Raw genomic sequence first — 26,455 nt, 5'->3', positions numbered from 1 at the left:
GGTTGGTGGTCAGCATTAAATCATCTATGCAGGGTTGAGACCTCACTCTTAAGGTTGAGCTTCTCCCCCATCAAAGAATTGGGGACACTTACTCTACAATAAGATTTCAGCTTCTTGCCAGTTCTCGAAGAGTTTTAGGAATTACATTAACATTCCAGAGTTGGTGGCCATCCTTAAACCACCGCAAGTTGTAGACCTCCCTTTTCTAGGTTGAAGGTCTCCCTCTCCAAAGCATTAGGGACACTTCCTCTAGCAGAAGATTTCAGCTTCTTACCAGACTTGGAAGAGTTTCGAGAACTGCACTAAGCATTCTAGTGCTGATGGTTATCCTTAAACCACCCCCTTATACCAACATTTCAGAGAGCACATTCAGCCTAGTGCTGCCATGCATTTTTTCACAATTTGTATTACAGTTCTCTTCTGGGACTCATACATAACCCTTCGGATTAAGGGGGGGAATGTTGGACACCTAATCCACTAAGGGTTAAGGTGTGGGAGTTGAACAGTCAAAGGAATCCAAGATATGTTGGAAGATGAATCCAACAGTCACAAGAATGTATTATAAATGTACATCTTTGTTAATAGTAAATGCAATTAATTGTTCTACCTTTCATGTCTCTTCATATTCGATGTGCGTCTAATAGAAATAAATTTACAATAAACTCAAAAAACTCCAAATTAAAGCACCAGATGTCATTATTATTGGAAAAAAAAATCATAGATGTAAGGAAAAATAAAATTTACAATAAAGGCATTAAGTTATTCGTCTTGAGAATTATTGTGAAGAATATTTGGTAAATTTTTGGCATTATCTAGTTCCTCGTGACATTTCAATCTAATTATATTGGATGATTCGCTCCCCCACATATAGCCGACAGGGCCATGACAATGGTCCGATGAAATTCCTCTCGTACATCAGTTATTTTTGTCAGAGTAGATGCTCAAATGCATAAATAATAAAAAACAATACCGGAACATCTTAATAAAGTTGTATACATCGCAGTGGATTGATTTGATGTAAGTACTGAGTATTAATTTGGTGGCAGTGTTAATTAACTCTATAGACACTTGGCGACATTATTTTTTTATTTTTATTTTATATAAATAGATTTTTCTTTTCTGATAATTACATTTAAAACTCCATAAAATTAGTCACTTCTTATGAAAAGGAAATTTTAATTTTAAAAATTTAAAAATTAATTTTTAATTTTCAAAATATTCGATTTAATATTATAATTTTCAAAAACTTTAATAAACTTTATAAATAGTTTGAAAATTTGGTGACAATATAACCTACCTTTCGACAGGTATAATAACCTTAAAATTAAAGGCAAAACATGATATCCAATCCTCTTTTTAAAAGATAGTCTCCTTTCCACTGAGAGTAATGTTGTGATTAGATACTTAATGAAGAAGCATAATATAATTAATATGAAAAATGAGAAGCTTCATATCTGAAGCATCAAAACTGATAGCTTGTAGGCTTGAATGTAAAAATACACAAGAGACATTTGTAATAATTTATTAATATATAAAAATGTATATGTGATGAATGTTACAATGAGGTCCGCAAATATATACCTAAGCAGGTGTCCTTTCGTGACTGGACATGTCTTTTAGACATGCCTTTTCACTTAACTTAATGACTATTTAACATAATCAATATTTGATTATTTAATATTCACATTTATTTACTTGTTATGAATTGTATTCATAACATAGCCCCTTCCTTCAAAAGCTTTGTCCTCAAAGCTTATTGTCGGCAATTTCCTTCAGTTTGTATTTGTCATCTCGACATATGCGCCATTGGCACCTCTGCCTGTATAATTTGCTTGGTAACACTTTCTTGAATCCAAGGTTATAGATTTGTTTTTGTTTTTGTTTTAATAACTCTAAATTTTTATTATTTTTATTTTTTTAACTATTTTTTTTTAAATAACTCTAATTTTTTTTAATTAAATAAAATTAATTAAATTTTATTTAGTTATAATGTTTGCCCAAATGTATCTAACTGCTCGTTTGAACTGCATAATGTACTTGTTTGACATGTCTAATATATATATTTGGGAGTTGTTGAGCCATCTACTAAAATTTTGTGCCTGAAAATGTCGACCGACCATGCCTTTCATTCTCAGATCTATGTGTTCAAATATGTAAATTGTTCGCAGTGGGTTTTGAATGGTAGATGGAATGAATACGCGTAACTAATATACGTCACTTAGAACTTGTTTTTTTAAATCGAAGTTCCCTGTTTCCCACCGCGAGTTGCTACAATATAAACTATACACGGATGGGTCCCTTAACCGTGGCATGATGGGTGACCCAAACGTCGACTCGATTGGTGGCTCACGAATCGATCTGACGCGATGGTTGATTGGTTGAAGGTGCGTGACCGCTGCGTGTTCCAAACCTCCGTCCATCTCGATGATGGCTTGTGTCCTTCTCTCTACCTCCTCTAAAGACTGTCGATCTTTTTCAACACCCTTCTCTCTAGACTATTCCTGTATAACCCTCTGACACAAGAGTCAAGGATATCAGGTTTGCTCCTCTTTTCTCAGTAAAAATTCCCTTAGGAGTGTTATATCCTTTCAAGATGACATACACATTTGTTGTATAATATGAGGGATTTATTGAACAGTCTGGGATCTCGAATTTATTGGTCCAAGGGATATGGGCACCAACATGCAGCTTTAATGAATTACCTGGATAGATGATGATGTGGCTATATAGGGTGCCGAAAATTCAACTCTGGATAAAAGTTTATCAGAATCATCTGACGTCTGATTAAACTCACAATCCACAGTCACGATAGATCTTTAATAAGTCTCAATAGGAAGATGAGCAATCCAAATGATATGGATTTCTGGATGTGATATCACACCGTCCAAGTCACATTTTTCAAGCTCTCCAAAATACCCAATTTCCTGAGATCAAATTTTCTCTCTAGCCCACGGGTTTTAAATTGCCATTGTACTTTAAAATCAACTTTCTCTGCAGGAATAGTTTGGGGTATATTAGGATCTTGACTGTACTTGGTCTTGATGTCCAGTGCCTCAGACATTACGCCATTCCCAAGTCTTGATTCACTCAGAGATCTGGAATGAGTTGTGAATGGAATCGTTCTTGTTGTAGAGTTGCAAGATCCATCGGTGCTCCTTCTTCCATGCATCTTGAGACAACATTGTCTGGTTGATCTTAAAGAATATATAGATACATTCTCCAAAGGTGAATGTCCAGCATTACATTAACTGTTTGATTTCTCAACATTTTTAAGTTGGTCTTGAAGCCATTCTACTAGTCTGTGACAAGTGTTCCAACATGAATTACCAAGCTTTTCTAGATCCTAGTTTATGAGGGAAACATTGCTTCTCTCAGGCTGTAGTAAATTGAAAAATCCACCAACCCCATAGTTATATTGGTCCATGAATAAAAGAGAGTGCCAAAAACGCTGAGGCTCTAGCTCAATCCATTCAAAAGTTCCCTGCTTTGAAGGGTTTTGAGAAGGTATTCACAATAACCTTGAGCTGTTATTACATTCACTTTCCCCGTATCAATAATGATTCTGGAGAAACCTACATAGATGATGGTTGCCCCAAGTTTGCGGAATTCTGCTATTAGTAGAGCAAATACTTTTTGCATAACCTTTTGTAGAACTCGATGAAGAGTTGGATCATGTAGCTTTGACTGTGGACTGCAAAACCAGTGATATATATGTTGCAGCAAAGCATCTGCGAAAACGTTTCCAGAGGAAACTGCATCAGCTACACATCCTTGAACCATTTGCTTCAAAATACGAAAGGCAGGTGCCCAAGAAGTTGCTTCATCCCAATACTTGTTCCCTTCCTCAAAGTTCCAAATTGGACTGTAATAATCTAAAAAGTTTTGGTAATTAAAACCCAATTCATTCGAGAGATCTGTCATATCTCTGGTGCTCAACACTTTAATGTAGGCAGAAATAACCTTGAGACCTAACTTTGGACTCAGTATTGTGTTGTTATTATTATTATCTTGAGAAGGAGGGTTCTTAGACATTTGTATTAAATTAATTTCACCAACTGTACCCAAAACTTTCTTCAATTCTTCTTCATCAACTTCTTTATCAAGACCATTTATAAAAATTTCAAATTTCTTTTGTTCCTTCCCATCCTTTAAGGGAAAAGGCATGTCATTAATTCCATGTTCATCATATTTTTCAGCTTCTTCAACAGTGTTTCGTCTAGCAGGCTCATCTTTATCTTTAAGAACACCTATATTCTCGTCATAATCTGGAATTGTCATAACCTGATTTTTTGCAGAATTTAGTGATTCTTCATGAATAATTTCTGGAGATTTACTTTTTTCTTCCTTTCTTTCACCTACAGTTGTCACATATCAACTTTGATTTTCTGTTTCATTCATGTTACTATCGACTTCCCTTGTTGCCTCTGCTGAGAGAGGTTTTGTTCTTTATTTATATACAATAACAACAACCTCATCATCATCATCTTCATTTGGATCATCATCTTGATCTATATCATTCTCATCCACATCAAGAACAACTTCATTGGAATCATTATCTTGATCATTTCTGCAACATCTTCATTTTCATTATCATCATTCTGGTCAAAATCTTCTTTCCCTGCTTCACTTTGTTCTGTTTTCTCACTGTCGCAATCATCTTCCTTATTATTGATTTCCTTTAGATATGCTTTAACTTCTAAACATGATTTTTCTAATCGCTGAAATACTTCTTGAATTTTATTAAACCGCTCAACACAATCAGGATGTTAACGTAATGGCACATTGTGCGGCGAACAACATTCAAAGACTTGCATGATTATATTGTGCGCCATGGCTCCGAATACCACTGAAGCATCAAAACTGATAGCTTGTAGGTTTGAATGTAAAAATACACAAAAGGTATTTGTAATAATTTATTAATATATAAAAATGTATAAGTGATGAATGTTACAATGATGATCCGCATATATATACCTAAACAGGTGTCCTTTCGTGATTGGGCAAGTCTTTTAGACATGCATTTTCACTTAACTTAATGACTATTTAACATAATCAATATTTGATTATTTATAATTTACATTTATTTTATTTATTTACTTGTTATTAATTACATTCACAACACTACCATTGCTTCTAAAAACAGCAAAAGTTGCACTCAACCCAAAATAGGTTGGACAAGAGATGTCATTTCTTAGCTTCACCAATAGGGGATAGTGGAATGGCTGACCCTTCAAAATATCAATATTATTAGTAGTACTTTCATAACTAAATTTAAAGAGAATATTGAGATACTATTAAGTGATAGTGGAATTGAGAATAAGAAAAGGATGTTTTACTACAAAGAAAGCATTAACCCCATGTTTGAAGATCAAAACTAATAAGAAAAAGATGTTTTACTACAAAGAAAGCATTAACCCCATGTTTGAAGATCAAAACTATCTTTCCATTGTTGCTAGTTTAAACATGAAAATAAATATTGCAAAGATTAGACAAACTCTCATGAGCTTTATAGTGAAAAAAGGAATTAGACAAGACCTAGAACACTTTGGCACAAAAAAACAAATAAAATATGTGAGACTAATAAAAACGGAGGATGAAAAGGATTTCTCTTGGCGTGTTCACCCTACATAAGCATTAGGTTTGATTTTCAACACATTTGCAATACAAATGATCATTAAGTACTAACCTATAAAAACGAGGAAGAACTTAGAAAAATTATTTCCAAATTATTTTATCATAAAAACAACATATTAAAACAAAATAATTAGCTTCTGTTTTATTTATTTATTCATTTTAGGGTCCACTAAACCAAAGCTGTCTCAGTGGATAGAAATTATTGTCGTCATCATATTGAAAATTTTATTTATTTTCTTCTAAAATTTGTCAAGTCACATTCGAGTTAAGGGCTTGCCAAGTCCAAGCCGACAGTGACTTTTTTGGACTTTTTTTCATAAGGAGGCATGTCATCTGGAATAGTCAGATGGCTTGGGTCTTTTGGAATTTAGTTATTTCTAAGATTGCCATCCTTTCTGTCAGCCCTTTGAATTGGAAGGCAGTCATTCAGGGCACAGATAGATGACTTGGCAAGATGATAGAGAAATATGGCATACTATTCAACTATTGGGCATCTCTTTTCTCAGAAAACAGAGACGTAGGACAACATTTAAGAAGAATACACCTCCTTCCTCAGTTCCCAATTATCATGAAATTATTTGACAAAGATGTAGGCTCTCTTCAGTAGGTTGACATGCTGCCACGGGTCACATATGTCTGAAGAAGTCTGTATAGTTGTTGCCAAAATCATTGATTTGTACACTTATGCACTTGATGTAGCTTTTTATGTAGTAACTAAATTATGTAATATAAGATGCAAGTTTTCAAAAAGAACTTAAAAGGAAAAAGAGATCATTCAAAATACACATTACAAAGTAACACAAAATGCAACTGAACCTAGGGATCAAACGATATAAGATTCTAGGTTCCAAAGAAGTTTTAAAATTACCAAGATGTTGTGAAAATATATTTAAAGAATATTAGTGTTTTTCAAATAGTTGAAATTCATATAGCCTAGTGCGCTAGCTTGAGTGGTTGGGTGCTTTGAGCTTTATGTGGGAGACCTTGGGGTCAACTCCCAATTCTCATGGCCTCTGTTGCAAGCCTCACTTGCTGTCCCTATTGGGCCAGGCATCATAATCAACACCAATGGGTTTGCATTGGGTATCATCCATGAAATGAAAGGAATTGCGTGGGAGTTTCTCCACTAGATTTTCCTTGGGAAAGGAGGTTAAAAATCATGTGCATTTATGAATCATGCGAGAAAGATTGACATACCTTTATGCCACCAAGGTTCATTGTGTCATCTGCACGACCATGTGCCCGATAATATCCTCCTGTAGTTCGCTCAAATTCATCCCCATGCCTTCTTAATGTCTACAAGCATAGAATCAAATTTTGAACAACTAGAAAGCATATATAACGTATGTTACTCTCTAAGGTAACAGGGAAATTTGAATATTCAAAATAGTATTTGGTAGGAATCAAGTAGAAGTATACATTACATGAAAATAAGTGCTAATTAAATTACAAGGTACCTTTCCATTGTGACGCGGCATTTTTTTGAAGTAGACATCATAATGGTTGGCATTTAATAATGTCGTTGAAGCACCCAAAATTGATGGGTCAAGCGCGAGCTCACCAATGCCAATCTTATCTTGAGGCTGTAAATGTCAACAATTAACAATTGTAACTTGTCTAGTCTAGAATATGAAATTACGTCATCTCTTAGTTTAATTTTATGCAAACACGAAAACAATGATTGATGAGACAACATGCACCAAGAGAAACAAGCCTCTCTAACGTCCAGACAAAACTGCATTTGCCATATCCAAAAAACAGTTCTTTTGGGCAAACCATCTGTTACAAGATTGGGCATTCTAACAAAACTGAACTTGGATGAATAGATCATCAAAACTCTTCAAGCTGTTGTTTAGCCAAATATTTTTATCAGCTTCCACTAACAACTCAACCTCCTTATATTCAGAAAAAGAACTGGTGGCTATCTCACATCCAATCAGTTTTAGGATGCTTCTTCACAAGTCAGTATCAAACCTAGTCAAGGTAAAGAATGGGTAGTAGGTCTCCTTGTTTCAAAATGTTTTTAATTTCTCTTCTCCACTGGAATTTAGATTAGAAGCAAAGCATGAAGCAACCAAAAAGCTTAATTCACTGCATGATTCACAAATTCTAAAAGGTTAGAATAACCAGAGAGAAAATATAATAATAAAGAGATAGAAAAGCAAAAGGGTGCCCATTTTCTGCAAAACAACATCATTCATGTCACCAGAAAATAAGGTTAGCTGCCCTAGTAAGGGGAATAAAAACCATACATCAAAAAGGCCTGTTATATTCCCGCTAAAATAGAGACAGAGCAGCCACAAAGGGCATCCTACAACACCAAGAAAAGTACAGAAACCCCAATATTTCCTCATTTAATCAACATAAATTCCATCTTTGCATTTATAACAATTGACAAAGGATTTTAGCATCAAAAGAAGAGCAACTTCGAGAAAGAGTGGTATTTCCATTTTAATTATTATTTTCAATATTTTTCATTGACTCTTTTCCTTACTGTATTTGTTTACGAGAAAGGAATGAATCTTCATCATGATGTAACAGCATTTAAAGGATCTATTTTCTAAATTATCAAAGGGGTAGCCTGCATATTTTGGAGGGTCAATGACCAGCATATAGAGCTAATTTTAGAGCAGTAACCTGCTCCGAACTTTCAGCTATATAAATAAACTTGAGCTTTCAGCAACTAACCTGCATAATTTGAACTACAGAATCCATGATGCAAACAAAAGAATGTGAGACCAAAACTATACTTGTACAAAAAAATTCCACATTTCAACATTCTGGACCCCTTCTGGAGAATAGTTTTGGATTATTTTTGTGGCCATTTGTTAACCTACTTACATTGGAAGCACTGCGTACAATATGTGGTTATGGCTCAATGCTGATGGACTATCTTCATATTTATGTAGAGTTACATGGGGATATATTCCCAAAGGTAGGGCACATGCTCCTCACACTCACCATTGATCCAGGAGGATTCCTACAACTGATCCAAATGGATGGTCTTAAATGTGTTGATAAATCTAGGGGCAGCAATGTAAGGATGATTTCTCTTATAATGATAACTGTTTGTGAAGACTTTTTACTTTTCTTGATTAGGTTCTTTTGCTTGATTAAAATTATGTGTTCTTCATCAACCAGCTACCAAAACATAAAGAGCAATGAGACAAAGGAAACAAGATATAGGCTATCAGCCAGGGCCAAAACCTCTCCAATCTTAAGAGGAAAACCCACCGAATTCTTCTTCTTATAGAATCTTTAATTCATGAATTCCAAGACCCTTGACCTAAGAACCTCGCCAAGACCAAGTAAAAACGCTTCCTTGAACAACTCTCCTTCTTCTTCAAGTCAACGATGGTCAAACTGTCTTCTATACCACTGTTCTCAGCTTCTTCTGGATTTTGGCTTCTTAACACAGACCTGCAACTTTCGGCCCACCTGTAATTACCAAGATGGCGCACGTGTGAGCTTGATAGGGCAGATCTATGAGGCTTTCTTCCTTCACTAGGCTTGCACCCTCTTCCTTGTGACTTCGACTAGTGCTTATGCTTCCTTCTTGACCCTTATCTTGGCTCCTTTGAAGTCTGATGTAACCTTACTGCAGAACCCCTAGCTGCCGTTACACGTGTGAGTAGAGGGACCCAAAAACAGTACCAAAAAACTTTTGATCTTCTTCTTATTTTCGCTAGATGAGAGGCTTCGTTCCTTTTCTCACACTTCGAGGATGCTTGACTGATGTCTCCTCAAGAGTGGTTGAGTCCTCCTTTATATAGACTTTTCACCCATGTAATTAGGCCGACTTGTCATCATGTCTAGGCCGACATCTCTTTCTCGATAGGTCTATAGCTCCTTTTGAAGGCCAACTTATTGTGCACTTGTGACGACATCTTGGGAGGGTTTTTTTTACTCTTACAATGACTCAAATAAATTTCGTTACAATATGTAACATGCCCAAGAAGGGTCCTTCATACATGACAATGACTCCTTAGACTTGTAGACTCAATGACAAGCCCTAGAAGCTCTCAATGGGAACTTAACCTAAAAATAAATTCTCTTGAGCATGAAACCCATGCCTCAAGATCAACAATAATAAATTTATTTTTCTGATTACATTAAACACATAAAATCATGATTACATTTGTCATTATGAAGACTAAACCTAGTTACATATTTCAACAAAACGTTGATACAAGTATCTCCATGTCAAAGAGCTCATCAAGAGCTTTCCAATGCAATTTGAATGGGTTCAAATGGACATTTTATGCGAAAAGGTATGGCCTTCATAAATTGAAAACAAAACAGGGGCAGCATTAACACATGACACACTCACATAATACATTGACATGTGGCATGATGATAGGATGAAACACGGCATGGTGTAGGATGACACATTCCACAATGATAGACTGACACATGGCACTCCCAAAGGATGACATGTCACACTCACAATCTGGCACATGGCATGACTACAAGCTTGCTACCCACCAAAAGTGGGTGACCCCATAGGAGAAAATTTTTCTCCCACACTTCACATCTAGTTAGCCAACCAAAACCCCTTACACCACGACTGGCCAATGAAAAAGTACCATTCTCTGCCACCTGCATCAGTCATATACCTTCTCAACCATATGGCAAGAGCACATGGACAAAGGTGGGCTTCTAATCAAAAGGTACTTTATTCATTTTGCAAACGAGTGCTTATGCATGCTTGTATTTGGGCTTTTGATATGGATTATCGGGTGACCTGGAAGGAGGGGATTTGATCGTGATCTTGTTCCCTCACATTAAATGGGGGGTTAATCTTTGATCCTAGTCCAATGGGACCTCCTTTAATGGCCCAATGGTTATAGGAGGGGCACTACTTGGGAAGCCTTGATTGAGATAGTATGTTCCATCTATCCCTATTCCATACTTACCAATTTCCATCTTACCTTACAAGCCCATATTCCACCTCCATTCTTCAAGTTTGATTGACCATTGGTTCTTTGGATTTGACACCCATACATCCACATACCTAGGTAGGGCCCAAAATTTTTCCCGAGGAGGTTGATGCAACTAACAAAAAAGGAAAAAGCATATTATGGCGACAAAATAAAATAAAAGAATATCAAAATGCAAAAGTTGGTCGAGACATACTCATTAGCATGTGGGCAAAACCCTAGCATGAATTATAACTCACTCATTACGGACATCAACTAGTTCCTGAGCATAATGTTGCTCCCATAAATCATAATGTCCCAACCTTGACGAGCAATGAGCTACACATCATACAAAGCAAGCTCTAACCCTTGATACCCTTGTATGGTACCCCTCTCCAAGGCCTGCTAGATCTTGTGGCAATAGTTTTGGAGCCCTTGTCGGGGAGGAACTGAGTCTACCTCCCTGTAATCTAAAGATTAAGCTTCATTTCCTATGAAGGGAAAAATCTTTAACGACAAGATAGATCCTCTTCTGATGACTCCATTGGAAGAACGAAACACTTGTTCCTCATTGAACTTCCAAATTCAATGCTAGTAGGGTAAACAAAACATCTCTCAAGGCTTTTTGAATTCACCCCAACAACTCCTCATTTGGTTACTATGCAAAACTCAAGGCAATGGCTCCTTGGGATTTGCATGAGATGTTCCCTGCTTTGGATATCAAGGAGATCGTTGTATACCCAAATCATTCTAATATAAATTATATGGGAAATGCCCCAAAATTCAATGGTGATCCTTCTTCAGTCGTGGATCATGTTGTCAAATTTATCAAGTACATATCAGAAGTCAACATGGTTCATGAAGATGTTCTCATGTGGTTTTTCATTAATTCCTTTGGGGATGACCAAAGCGACTGGCATAGATGTTTTTGTAAACCTAAAATCATCCCTTCCATGATAGTATTCATTAAATAATTCCTTAAGTATTGGGGACCGATGTGTCAATTTGAAGTTATTCTTCAAAATTTCACTATTGCTCTCCAAAAAGAGCACCTCCACAATCATATCGAAGTAGTTGAAGAGGATCATTGCCATTCTAAGGAAAGCATCACCATTGATCATCTTGATGATCTATTGATGAAGGAGAACAAGGTAGTGGTAGGGAGGAGCACCTTGAGTGAGAACCCTCCTTTCATCCTCTAGAAGAACACTTTGAAAGCTAAGTCACCTAACACGGGGATTCGGGACACGTAGGATTCGAGATTCGTGGTGTCAGATTCGGACACGCTGACCCCCTGGAACAGGACACGTTAGGACACGTTATATATTATTTTAATAAATATATATATATATATTTAAAAATATACATATATATTAAAAATTAGATATTATCATATTTCTTACACAAATTTTAATTAATGATACAAATTTATTGATTTCAAACATAGATCTTCATCTATAGCTATTAGCATGCATAGTACATACAAAATTCAAATAAATGTCAGTGGTACTGTTCACATAAATGATAAATCTATTAAAAATTTAAATCATGATTCATAATTCATAACTAAAAGACAACTTACAACTACAAGATAGTAAGATAAACACACTGATAACTGTAGTTTTCTCATTAAGTCATCAAATCAAAATGTGTACATAGGTAGTGTTGGTGCAATGCCAATGGCAAATAGAAATAGAAAATATAAAACAACTACAGGTATACAAGCCTCAAGGCATCAATCAGCATCAGAATCAGCATCACTGTCCCCATCATCATGGTCCCCACTGCTCTCCTCTACATCCTCCTACTCCGCTGTATCCATAGTCGCCTTTGCATCTGCTGGTATGGAGGTTGACCCCTCTAAGTCATCAAATCTAACAGGCTCTAGCACTGGATCATTGAGATCCATGTTGGCCAATGCCAACTCAACAGTGGTGTCCAGACCCATATCATCAGGAACAGTGTTACTTGGGAGCAGGAACAGTGTTACTTGGGAGAGGGAGCAAAAGCGGGGAGCGGGAGCGAAAACGGGAGCGGGAGCGACATATTCAGAAGCTCTTGGTTTGGTGCTCTTGATTAAATACGAGTTCCATACCCTAACAAAATTCAATGGAAAAATTGAAATTCCCCAATCCTAAAATCCTGAAAAACTGATAAGTCTGCTGGATTTTGAATGAGATCTAAAATTCTACTTTCTCCATATGAAATCCAATGAGGCTGGAACCACTCTCAAACATCCTGAGTCATTTCATGGTAATGTTAAAAATTTAAGTAAAAGGATGAAAATGAAGATTAAGGAGAATGTCACTTTTACTTTAAGAATTTAACATTACCATGAATAGCATATCAATACTAGGGCCTAGACTTGATCATGAAGCTGCCAAAATGCTTTACTCCTTGCTCCAACAGCACAAATCACTTGCCAAATGACAATTTTAATGAGCAAACACACCCTTTTCATTCCCGCACTGAGCTTAGCGAGTCCTGGAAACTGGACACGTGTCCTAAAATCGCGACACGCTTTTGAAAATCGCGACACGCCCTCGGACACGACGTGTCCTGTGATTTGGACACGAATCCGGACCGAATCGTGTTGGATTCGCCAGATTCGGGATTCGCAGGGGGTTTAGGACGAATCCGGTGACTTAGTTTGAAAGTGGTCTTGAAGATGACCCAGAGGATTGTTTCCTTGAGGTTGCTCTTTACTGAAAGTTTCTAAGCTTGATTGTTGATTACTCCATACTCATGTTGAGGGAAAATATCCATGGATTCCTCTTTTCTCGCCTCATCCATAACCCTTATACACGGTCTATCTTATTTTCCCACCTCCCACTATTATGATTCAATGTACCAATCTTGCAAAGGTGATTGTGATGTTTTATTGTTCTATCTCATAATGGCTCATAGGGACAAGAGATGTTATGTTTATCTAATGATATGATGGTTACATTAGTTATATGACTATACTTAGCTCATGCATTGGATACTAGCATAGCATAGTAGTGTAGTCGCCTTGCATGTTGTGTGAGAATTTTAATATCATTCATATTATGTTTCATGCTAGATTAATTTGTATTTAGAAAAGGTTTTATTATCTATATGGATTATTACTTTCATATAAAACATGTGCGATACCCTACGCCTAATGTACATGCTCCCAAACAAGTTGATTTCAATGTGCAGGTTACAGGTATGTGGTCCCAAAGATTGTTGGAGTTCTCATGAACTCCCCGTTCAAGCATATTGTTAAAATTGACAACTAGGGCCAAACTCCATGTGGGTCATCTTATTTATGGCCGCTAATATTTTTCTTAGACTCCCCTCATCGAGAGGTGTAGGTTTGATCTAAAGATCATCCAATTCCGATAAGTATTCATGGAGATATGGATTTATTTGTGTTATGGGGCAATTCGTCAAGGTCGGCCAGCAACTAAATTGCCCCCACTTGTGGTCCACGTTTTGGTATAAATACAAGTGCCTTGCAAGTCATTTGTACACACAACTCTCTTGAGATTTCTTCTTCTCCATTTGCTTTGGGTTTTAGTGCAAAGAAGAATCTCTAAGGGATAAACGTTTTCCTAAAGGATGCCCTAAACGCAGTGCTAGATGATGCCCTAGAAGCTCTATGCATGACCTAGATCTAGGATGAAGTCAGCCCTAATCCAATTCGTTGTCAAGGAAGACGTAGTCATATTGTGAAGAAGACAACCCTAATCCTCTACGCTGTCAAGGAAGACATCCCTCATCTACTACGTTGTCCCAAGGGTGACCCTAACCGCAGTTATGGAGATGCCCTAAATACACAGCCATGGAAATGAAGGCAGAAACTCTAGCCGCAGGTCTAAGGAGGAGAGATGCCCTACTCTTAGTTGCTACGCTGCCTAATGGAGATGGTACCTAAATGTTGTCTTAGAAGAGAAGTTCTACACATCCTCGCTGTCATGGAGCTTTCACACTTAAATGCTGAGGTAAAGAAGCCACCTTCAGCTATCCTTAACGCTATTCTCTAACTGTTGTTTTGATTGTTATAGATTTTTGTCTTAATGGAAACATATCGCTGTCACCTAAACGCTGAGAGGAGAAGACATTGGCATTTCTATGTGCTAGGCCGCAGGCCATAGCAATATAGCTAGCCACCTTGAATATGACCGTTGGATGTATAGTGCAGAATAGTGCACAATGGGACAGCAATGTGATAGTGATGGAACATGGTGCAGCATATGGTACAACAATGGGACATCAATGATCAATGGCATATGGTACAACAATGGGACAACAATTGTACATGGTGCAATAATGGTAGAGCAATGTGACAACAATGGTACATGGTGCAGTATGGTACAGCGATGGGACAGCATGGTAATGATGGGCATATAGCAGCAACGAGAATGTATTGCAACGGCAAGATGATGAGATATTGCAACATGCATTTGGGTGCAGCATAGTGCAATGAAGAGCTCAACATAGTGCAGCATGAGGAGATGCAGTACAGTGATGGGTACAGTCATGATTAGTGAAGCATGATGAAATGTAGCATAGTGATGATGGGTGCAACATGGTGCAGCACAGTGAGGTGCAACATGATGATGAGGTGCAACACAATGATAGGTGCAACATGATGATGAAGTCACCTTGGAGAATTAGTTGAGGCAACATGTCTTCAACTGAGTTGATCTGATATTCACCCTATGAGTGACATCAGCTTAAGATTTATTGTTTAAAGGTATTACAGACTCATGTGCTGGTGTGTGTGTGTTCTATGTTATTGAAGCAACGGATCGATCAGATTGCCAATACACAGACAATAGAATGGAAAGACAGTAGAGAAATACAGTAAGAAAACACAAAGACACAAACAATTTTAATAAGGTGTTCACCCTATTCTCCAGGGCTACATCTCCGGTCCAACTTTCAATGGTGGCCTTGTTTTATTGTGCCTTTAAGCAGAGAATTACAATACAGGGACTCAATGTGAGTTCTCCTGAAGCAAATTTTCTTGGCAGGGTGGTTCTTGGATTCCCCAAGCCATGGAGTACACAGACTCTTCTTCTTCCTACCAGCTCTGTGACCTTCTGGTCTACAGTGGCAAGAGCCCAATATGGTGCTCAGCTCGGACAGATTCCTCTATGGGATGACTCGGATCTCTCAAGCCTCTGGTGCTCGACGCTGCCTCTAGTCAGCTCGGCCCTCTATCCTTTTTACTGTGTTTGCTTCACTGTCTTCTTTCTCTGTGTATTTTGTCCTCCTCTCGGGATTCTGGTCTTTCCTTGTCTCTCGGACTGTTCTCCGACTTGACTTGTGTATTTTGTCTCTGTTCATGGTTTTTAGTCATTCGTTCCAATGCATGTTCGGTTCCTTTTCCGCCTCTGTCGATTCACCTTCTGCAGCTGCGCTTGGAGTTCCCTGTTCGACGTCAGCATGAACGCTCAGAGAGTGGCCACTTGTCCTCCTATAAACAGCGCCAGCCTGCTTCGTCAGTTCATTTCTTCAGTTACGTCGTGGATGAAGTCTTTCCTCCACCGTGGCGGTCAAACGGATTCCAAATCTTAATAAAACGCGGTGTATTCCCTCATCGATTCCCCTTCCTCCATCGGGCTCGATCTCAGTCGTCCAATCTGGGGCCTACAAATCCGACGCCATACGCACGTCCCGCGCGGTTGACTTGCTTGACCGATAATGCGCGACCAACGACGGTTTTCTCTCACCTCCTCTTGCCACGCACCGATTGTTGAGTGGGATCGCTCCGCTTCCATCCAAAACCTCTTACCGTTTGAGGGCGCCCCGATCAATATCGTTGGTTTCCAGAGTGCAGGTCCCGCCTTTGTACGTTTAGTGTTTTTGGCCTTTTCCGCCCGTGGTTCTCTGGTTCACCATGCGTCCGAGTGCTCTGACTTCCCCCACTTTGGCCTTGTATGCCCAGTGATGCGCGATTAGCACTAATCGCGCATCAAAATCCACCTCCTTTTTCCAATCTGGGGCTCCCAGGGCTACTTTGACCTCCTACACAGTCTCCACGGGCCTTGGTTAGCGCGCTTTGACTGAGGTCCTCGTCGTTCCACGCTGGCTACCATTGCCACTGGTTCAGGAGTGTTTTTGATCATAATTCTGAATTCTTAGAGATTTGTCCCGACCTGATACAGTCATGGTTCTTTGACAATCTTTTATGGATCCAATTCGGATCACAGCCTTCCCACTGAAAAAGCTTTTGGACCACCAAAAGTTGGTTTTGTTCAAGCATCGACTAAGTGAGGATACTGTTGTCTCACTTGTCCAATCTCAATCCACTTTGCATTGCTCGGCTTCGAACCTTTGGGTCCAATTTTGAAGTACTCAACATCTCCTCTGCGCGTCGTCCTCACCTTCCTGTCCAAGACTGTGTCCTCCTACAACTCATTAAGATATTCAGGTGGCAAGTCATCAATAGAAGGCAATTGACTTTGCTCTTCAGGATCCTCAATTATTGAAGGTTCAAACAATCTCAAGCAGTCTGCATTTACGACTGAGTAGATGTGCATGTAAGCTGGTAGATCAAGGCAAAAAGCATCTTCACCAGTCTTCTCAAGTATCATTTTCACCATTCATTAATCTCATGAAAGTAGCAGGACCATTGGTCAGCCAAAAGGCATAACCAGCCACTCATACAATCCCTGCTTTGTTTTGAAAGCAGTCTTCCATGCATCTTGCTTTGCAACTCTGACCTGATGGTATCTACTATGCAAATCTAGCGTGGTGAAATAAACAGCTTCTTTCAATTGATCTAAAAGATCATCTATGCGAGGAAGGGGATAATGATTTTTGATTGTTATCTTATTCAGTGCTCAGTAGTCAATGCACATTCTCCACAAGCCATCTTTCTTTCTCACCAAAACGATTGGTGACCCACATGGGGATGTGCTAGGCCTGATGAAACCCTTCTCGAGCAACTCCTGCACCTGCTTCTTGATTTCACCATTCTCTAAAGCAGACAACCTGTAAATCCCAATGTTAGGCAATGGAACATCTTGCTGCAAAATAATATCATGTACTATTTCCTTTTTGGGTGGCAGAACTTTAGGTTCCTGAAACAGGACATCATACTCTGAAACAATGTTTTCTATATCAGCTTGTTGCTAAGCATTACAGCCCTCAAATACATTGGTTTTATCAAGTTTCTTTTCCTTTACAACCATTAGTAAGAATTCTTTGCATGAATTTATCATTCTTTTCATCTGCCTAGAATTTATGAAAGTATAATTATTCTTGAGCTTGTGAGCTCTTACAAAGTATTCGATTCCATCTTTAACAAGTAGATACGTGTTCTCAGCTTTATAGAAAATAGCCTTTCTATCATACAAGTAAGGACTTCCTAAAACAATTCCACATATATCCAAAGGAATTATGTCTAACTCAACCTCATCTACAAATGCTGACCCAAAAGAAAACTGAGTTTGCACTGTCTAGTCACTTGTAGTTGTGCTTTATTATTCAACCATCCTAATGGGTATGGTTTCTTATGAGGTGTAGTTGCTAATCCCAATTTCTTTACAATTGCTTCAGAAATCAAATTTACTTGTGAGCCACTATCAAACAAAGTATCAATCTTTTGATTTTTGGAAATAACTCGAATATGGAAAAGCTCATGTCTTTTTCTCTCATGTTCTTCATCAACAATAGTTTGAGCAGAATTACTAGTAGATGCTTCAGAATTCTTACCTTTTATACCTGTGGCTGCAATGATTGTTTCATCTCTCGAGTCTGACCCCAAATCTTTCTGAATAGCTGCAGCAGTCTTCTTCTTCTTGCCCTCGGACTTCTTAGGTCTTAGCTCTGGATGCAAAATCCAACAGTGCTCATCATCATGCCCCTCCTTTTTATAGTGCGTGCATGAAGCTTTGCCTTTCTGTGCAGTGTTAGCCTTCCTTGCTTTCCACTTCTGCTTTCTTTTCTCCTTGCTCTTGCTTATAGTGGGTTGGGATGGTCCCCCAACTTCTGGATTTCCATTCTTTCCTCTAGCTTCTAGATGAGTAGCTTGTACAGATACCTCATCTATACTAGTGGGATTAAACATGAGGATGGTATGCCTCATGTAGCAGTGTAGACCACCAATGTACTTCAAAAGAGTCTCTGGTGAGTCTAATGAGATGTCCAACATCAATGATCTCTTTTTGAACTCTTGAATGTACCCTTGCACACTTTGCCCTTTCAACTGCCGAAGAGTCTGCCAACTCATCATGGCTTGTTGCATGTAGGCCAATGAATAGAACTGCTTCTTAATCGCAGAAACAAATTCACTCCAGACAGAGATGGTCTTACCATGTTTCTTTATGTCAGCTTGGGTTCTGCCTTCCCACCAAACCAAGGCAGTGCCTCCTAGGCGTAGGCTTGCCAGCTGAATTTTACTCTTGTCTGAGTTGATGTTTTGCACTCTGCAATACACATCAATTTGTGTAATCCAATTGTCCAACTTTTCAGCATTTAACTCTCCATCATATATAGGCAAAGCGAATTTAACATCTAGCTTAATCAAAGATGCGTTCTTATTATGCACAGGGCTATTAGGAGGTGTAAGAAAGCTTTTCTCTTTCCCTTTTCCTTTTGAGTGGTCATGGGAATGAGACTCATCTTCTTCTTTATCTTGTTTAGAACCTGATGAATCTTCATCCTTGTGCTTTCTAAAGTCCCTATACATTTCTTCTACCATGGACTTCATAGCTAGGAAACTCTCTATGAATTGAGGGTCTGGCCCCATAGAACCTTCCTCTGACATTGTCTTCCAAGGATAGACTCTCCCAATTTCAGGATTAGTTTCGACCAACTCTCCTTCTCCTAATTTGAGCTTTGATCTTGTGAGCATTCAATAGCTAAGCCAACACAAGCTTGTCCAACCTTACAACCTATAGCTCTGATACCACTTGATTTGATATTCACCCTATGAGTGACATCAGCTAAAGATTTATTGTTTAAAGGTATTACAGACTCATGTGCTGGTGTGTGTTTGTTCTGTGTTAATGAAGCAACGGATCGATCAGATTGCCAATACACAGACAATAAAATGGAAAGACAACAGAGAAATACAGTAAGCAAACACAAAGACACAAACAATTTTAATAAGGAGTTCACCCTATTCTCCAGGGCTACATCTCCGGTCCAGCTTTCAGTGGTGGCGTTGTTTTATTGTGCCTTTAAGCAGAGAATTACAATACAGGACTCAATGTGAGTTCTCTTGAAGCAGATTTGTTTGGCAGGGTGGTTCTTGGATTCCCCAAGCCACTGGAGTACATAGACTCTTCTTCTTCCTACCAACTCTGTGACCTTCTGGTCTACAATGGCAAAAGCCCAATATGGTGCTCAACCCGAACAGATTCCTCTATGGGATGGCTTGGATCTCTCAAGCCTCTGGTGCTCGAAGCTGCCTGTGGTCAGCCCGGCCCTCTGTCTTCTTTCTCTGTGTATTCCGTCCTCCTCTCGGGATTCTGGTCTTTCCTCGTCTCTCGGACTGTTCTCCGACTTGACTTGTGCATTCTGTCTCTGTTCATGATTTTTAGCCATTCGTTCCAATGCCTGTTCGGTTCCTCTTCCGCCTCTATCGATTCACCTTCTGCAGTTGCGCTTGGAGTTCCCTGTTCGGTGTCAACATGAACACTCAGGGAGTGGCCACTTATCCTTCTCTAAACAGTGCCAGCCTGCTTCGTCGGTTCATTTCTTTAGTTACGTCGTGGATGAAGTCTTTCCTCCACCGTGGCGGTCAAATGGATTCCAAATCTTTATAAAACGAGGCATATTCCCTCGTCAATTCCCCTTCCTCCATCGGGCTCGATCTCAGCAGTTCGATCTGGGGCCTCCAGATTCGACGCCATACGCACGTCCCACGCGGTTGACTTGCTCAACCGATAACGCACGATCAACAGCGGTTTTCTCTCACCTCCGCTTACCACGTGTCGATCGTTGAGTGGGTTCGCTCCGCTTCCATCCAAAACCTCTTACCGTTTGAGGGCGCCCCGATCAATACCGCTGGTTTCCAGAGTGCAGGCCCTGCCTTTGTACGTTTAGCGTTTTTCGCCTTTTCCGCCCGCGGTTCTCCGGTTCGCCATGCGTTCGAGCACTTGGGCTTCCCCCACTTAGGCCCTGTTTGCCCAGCTAAGTGCTAATCGTGCATCAAAATCCACCTCCTTTTCCCGATTTGGGGCTCCCAGGGGCTACTTTGATCTCTGCGTAGTCTCCATGGGCCTCGGTCAGCGCGCTTTGACCGAGGTCCTCGTCCTTCCACGTTGGCTGCCATTGCCACTGGTTTAGGGGTGTTTTTGATCACGGTTCTGAATTCTTAGAGATTTGTCCCGACCTGATACAGTCATGGCCCTTTGATAGTCTTTTATGGATCCAATTCGGATCATGAGTTCAGCTACCTCATGTATCATCTTCTTAAAGATGATCAATGCTCTTATTTAGATAAGTCAAAGTGTTGACTTCTGTTGTATATGTACTCTCTCTCTCTCTCTCTGTTGAACTATTGAAGAACATATAAGAAGAATTGATCAAGGGTTTCCCCAGATTGGGGTTTGTCCCTGGCTAGCACCACATCTTGTGTCCTCTTGTCTTGGCTTGTCTTTTGTGATTTATGTTTATGTTTTATCAACAATTTACTATTATGTTGATGTGATTTCTAATCTGGAAAAGATATTGAGCTAACTATGAAAATTGAAATAAATTGCTCTAAGCATAGAACATACCTAGAATTAACATATATGGGTCATGTGTTCTATGGTGAGCTCATGTCCCAATTGAAGTCACGCGTTACCCACCAAGTGTGGGTGACCCCATGTTGGAAAATGTAACTAGGTTTAGTTTTCAATAATATATTTGAGTCATCATGCAATGTACTTGTCAAAAGAATAAAGAAAAGAATTATTATTATTATCATTATTAATTAAATCATGGGTTTCATGCTTGGGTCATCATGTTTTAGGTCAAATTCCCCATTCAAGACTTCTAGGATTTCTTCTGAGTTAATAGAATCATTGTACTTTTAAAGAGACCCTCCTTGAGCTTTTGAATCATGTAAAAAGGTTTAGTATTGAGTCAAAAATGAAATATGTTTCCTCCACAGCAAGTCGGCCTCGAGGAGGGCTATTCGTCCTCACCTAAGGGCTATAAAAGAAGCAGTTCGAATTCATTTGGAGTATAACATCTCAAGCAAGTTCGATATCTTTCTGGAAGCCAGAAAAAGTGTGAAGTAATGGAAGAGGGCTAAAGAAGTCAGAGTTTGGTCAAGGTGAAAGAAGAAAGGAAAATCAAAATTTTGGTGCATCTCTCTCTCTCCCTTGTGCCCTAGATTGGAAGATTGAAGTTCTCTTGTTGATGCTACTGCCAGTTGTTGCATGTTGTTTCTGCTAGAAAAACTATAGGTCGAAGTTGTTGTTGTTGAGTGTTGCTGCCTTAGGAAGTTGTATTGGGCCAAGATCGAACTTTCAGCCAAGATCGAAGTCTCCAAAGCCAAGTCGAAGTTATTGGGTCCAAGAAAGTCTGCATAGTGCTGCTACTGCTACCAGGTCAAATAGGATCATCTGCAAAGGAAGAAGAAGCCTGACTTGGTGTGTAGGAAAGTTTCTGTCAAGGTCTAGAGTCTAGGATTATCTCAGGAAAACTATTGAAAGAAGAATTATTGACTAAGTTTCCCCTAGAGAGGGATTTTCCCTGGCTGTGTGCCTATATCTGGTGTCCATTGATTTATGTGTTATTGCTTTGGTAATTGCTTGATGAACTAGAAGGAAAGAAGATTTAAAGGAAATATAATAAGAAATCAAGAACATCACAAGTAATTATCAAGTATAAGAAAATATTTCTGCCTTTCTGATTTTATCACATAGTATCAGAGCTTTGGTGAAGAAAGAAGAAAAAGTAAGTCTCAAGTACTTGATCAAGGAATCATTCAAAAGGATTATTCAAGGGAAGAATTCCACTATCTTCAAGGACAATGTCTAACACAATCAAGGGAGAGAACAAACTTGAAGGAGCCTCAAACTACAAGTCTTGGAAGAAGAGGATTGACCTCATTCTTGAAAAGAACAAGGTAGTAGACTTGGTCAGAGGAAAAGTAAAGCCTACAAAAGACTCCAATGATGTTGATAAAGTGAAGTTCAGACAATTAGAATTAGTGGTCATGACTCTGATGGTAGAAGGAATAAAGGATAACCTTCTCCCATTCATAGCCAACATTGACCATGCTCAAGAAATGTATGAGGCTTTGTCAAATTTATTAACTATTAAGAACATTGGTCAAGTAGCAAGCCTGAAGAATGAACTAAGGACCAAAAAGATGACTAAAGAAGACACAGTGGCCTCCTCTTTTGTGAAAATAGCAGGAATTAGAGATGATCTTTTGGCCATTGATGAAATTGTCCCAGACAAAGAACTTGTGATCACTGCTCAATTAGGATTGCCACCTTCTTGGGGTGCATTTGCTACAGGACATAACAGTTGGAAGGTAGCTCCCACTTTTGAATAACTATGGACTGCTTGCAGCCAAGAAGATGTAAGGATCTCATTAGTTTCCAACCTTGAAGGAGTTTCAAATGCCTACATTGCTCATCACAAAGGAAACTTCAAGAAATCGAAGGGACATAAAAGTAAGGTAGACATGTCCAAGGTAGAATGCTACCAATGTCATAAGAAGGGTCACTACAAGAGTGATTGTCCCAACAATCCAAGGAATTAGGAGAGAGAAAGACATCAAGCTAATATTGTTGAAGAAGAAGACCTAAAGAAAGCCAAACCCGAAGAATCTGACATAAGGGACTTACACTACTAAGTCCTTTGCTTTTAGTCATAGATATTCTATTTTATATTTTTGATGTTTAGAATTTATAGGTTTTAACATGTTTTTGGAAAAGACGTTTTTTGTTTTTATAAGTTTATAGGTATCCCTCAAGCTTTGGAGGGAGCCCTCAACATCTCCCAAAGATAAGTATCTCATTTGTTTTCGGTTTTTGGTTTCATGTGCTTATTCAAGTTTTCTTTATATTAAATACTAATCACCTTTCTACCTCTATTGTCTTGATTAGGAAAAAATCTGCTATATCCTCAAGGAGTATAGAAGAGGGCCTCCCCAGACAAGGTTTGTCAAGGAAAAAAAGTATGCCTTAAACTACAAAACATTGATCTCTTTATAATAAAGGTTTATTCATTTGATAATCTATTACTAACATCGTTATGTCTAGCTGTATTGAATCATAATGATTCTTGTTTTGGGTGATTCATCATTTGATAAATCTACCGTCCTCATATTCTTGATTGATTTTATAGAACCCTAGACAATTTTTCTAAAAAACCCTAACTTAAGGGTATGCTAATGTTAATGTCTGGAACCCTAAAACTGCTTAAGGTTATTGGGAAATTCTATTTAAAGTTCTTGTTGATGATGTCATGTCTGTGGTTTCGATACGATCATGAAAACCTAACTTGTTATGGTTGAATGATGTTGTCTAAGATCCCAAACTTTTGAAGTTTTGGTATAGTAGGTTTTGCTTTGTTATGTTATGAAACCCTACATCTTTAGGGTTTGGTTGGGTCTATAAGCAAAACCCTTATTATGTAAGGTCCTAGGAATAAAACCATATGTATGTGTCCATTGGTTGAATCCCCAGCCTGATCTAGGTCGGTATATGCCTTTTGTATTAATCTTGTCTAACATATGATATGATTATGCATGATAATGAATTCCTAGATATATGTGTTGACCTAATTATTGATGGTCATAAATCTTAGGGTTTAATCTAAGCCCTTGTCTGAGATTGATATTCTAGGATAATGTTGTTTGGGAAATCTAGGGTTTTGCAACTAAAACGTAGTAGTAGTTAAATTATTTAGTATGTGTGATATGGAAATCTGAAATCTATGAATTTATATAGTGATTGTTGAGATTGTGTAAATGAGAAATCTAGGGTGTACATCAAATCTTAGTAGAAGCTAGTTATGTTGTTGATTAAGCTGTGATTGGTTTTGATTGTTGAAACTATTGTATAAAATATAGGATATGTATGAAATCCTAGAAAGGAGTCTAACATATGAATTCAGATAGTTGTTAGACACATTACTTGTTTGAATTGCTTCTAGAGTTTGCTATATGAAAGAACTTGTCATATCATTGAAAGAATATTGAAACCCTAGATAAGTTTAACATTTTGATTAGTTGATATGATTTAGGGTTTGTAACAAAATTCGAGCAAGAAATTGAAGTATAGTCTCTTGCTAATTAGGTTTGTAAAGTCTAATGTTTCCATTATTATAAGGTTTTGATATGGCCTAACTTCATGCTTCTATAGTTTGGTTGTACTTGCTATCTAAGTTGTTCAGGTACATCATCTTCAAGATGGCGAAGATGATTGCAAGTAAAGTTGATGTGATAAACATGATATATGAATGACTTTGATAAGAAAAATGGAAGCCATGAAAGATTCTCCAATAGAAGAAGTTGATCTCCTTGGGTTAAAAGGGAGACTGGATAGAAGAAATCTCCTTGAGATTGAGAGGGAGCCTAGATAGAGGAAATCTCCCTGGTTGAGAGGGAGGGCATTGCATAGTTTTGATTGGAGAATGAATTTTGAAGGTGCCAGCACTCCGTAGTTTTCCTATGCTGAGGAGGAAAATTGCAGAGGTAACCACAAATCTCTTTTGGACCAGAATTTAGCCCTTCTGGCCTAGAGAAGGCTCTCTCACTTAATTTACTTAACAAATATGATATTAGGCTAGGTAGTAAGCTCAAAGGGTTTTGTTTTTTCTATGTTGAAATATAGTAATTGTTTTTCCAACAAAACCTTTACAATACATTTGATATCCTTATACATCCTCAAAGATTTGATCCCCTACTCTAGGTGGTCGAATTCATTGATCAAAACCAACTTTTACCTAAATACATTCAAAAACTAGTGCATATACTGAAATATAGGAACTGTTTTTCTTACAACCAATCCTAATTTAATACATCATTGACTTGAAAAACTAACCAATAAACACTAGACATAACTCCTAGGATAGTTTTCCATCTATTTACATGCTTAAAACTATTACTAGAAGTCAAAATTCGAATATTTAAGACAAAATATGGTTGACTGTGTCTGAACCCAGCACCTAAGGTAAGAAAGCTCTTTGATGCAGCTATTGTCCCTTTGAGATTTTCTAAGTGGTTGTCAAACCTAGTACTAGTGAGGAAGAAGACTGGAGAGATAAGGTTATGTGTGGACTTTCAAAACCTCAATAAGGTTTCTCTCAAGGACAATTACCCCTTGCCAAATATGGATTACATATTGCAGCGGGTAGTTGGTTCTAATAGAATTTCATTGCTTGATGGCTTCTTTGGTTACAACCATATTTTATTGCATTTGGATGATCAAGACAAAACAACATTCACAAAACCATGGGGAACATTCATGTATGTGAAAATGTATTTCGGACTGATGAATGCAGGGTCAACTTTTCAGAGGGCAATGGATATTGCTTTTGCAGATGAAAAAGACAAGTTTATTGCTATCTATCATGATGACATTACTATGTTTTCTAAATCTGATTTAGATCATTTGTATCCTTTGAATATTATCTTTTAGAAGTGTAGGAAATGTGATGATTTTGGGTAGCATCAGATGTGCTCTAGCTCTGAAATTTTGTGGAAGGGCTAGAACACATGAGATCTCGAGAACCCAAAAATTGTTTGGAGAAATTCCACCCGGATGAGGATTTATTGAAATAATTAATATTTTTAATGAGTTCCAAAGTCTAAACTTAGGAAAATAAAAATATTAATGGGTATTAATAAAAATATGGGTTAGAAGCTTCTAAGAGACAAGGATAAATCCGCTTTAATCTTGGCCATTGCTTAGGGACTTGATCTCGATCGTTGATTCATCAATAGAAAAAGTATAAGAGGAGGCTTG

The 26,455-nt window shown here is 38.2% G+C and overlaps 1 protein-coding gene across 3 annotated transcripts in view; it reads right to left on the bottom strand.

The window, feature by feature from the left end:
* Window positions 1–26,455, bottom strand: part of AAE17 (acyl-activating enzyme 17) — a 351,148-nt gene that overhangs the window by 15,408 nt on the left and 309,285 nt on the right. For all 3 annotated transcript variants that reach the window (XM_089374866.1, XM_089374867.1, XM_089374864.1), the window contains 2 exons: window positions 7,092–7,217; window positions 6,832–6,930 (listed from right to left, as the gene is read on the bottom strand). In XM_089374866.1, the coding sequence (XP_089230992.1) occupies window positions 6,832–6,930; window positions 7,092–7,217 (225 nt within the window). The remainder of the gene's footprint in view (window positions 1–6,831; window positions 6,931–7,091; window positions 7,218–26,455) is intronic.

Source organism: Pinus tabuliformis, chromosome 8 (genome assembly GCF_031772625.1).
Source record: "Pinus tabuliformis cultivar Carrire ecotype Pingquan chromosome 8, CPIR1, whole genome shotgun sequence".
Taxonomy (NCBI): domain Eukaryota; kingdom Viridiplantae; phylum Streptophyta; class Pinopsida; order Pinales; family Pinaceae; genus Pinus; species Pinus tabuliformis.
The sequence above is the reverse complement of the archived record's forward strand: the minus strand, read 5'-3'. Positions and strand labels throughout refer to the sequence as shown.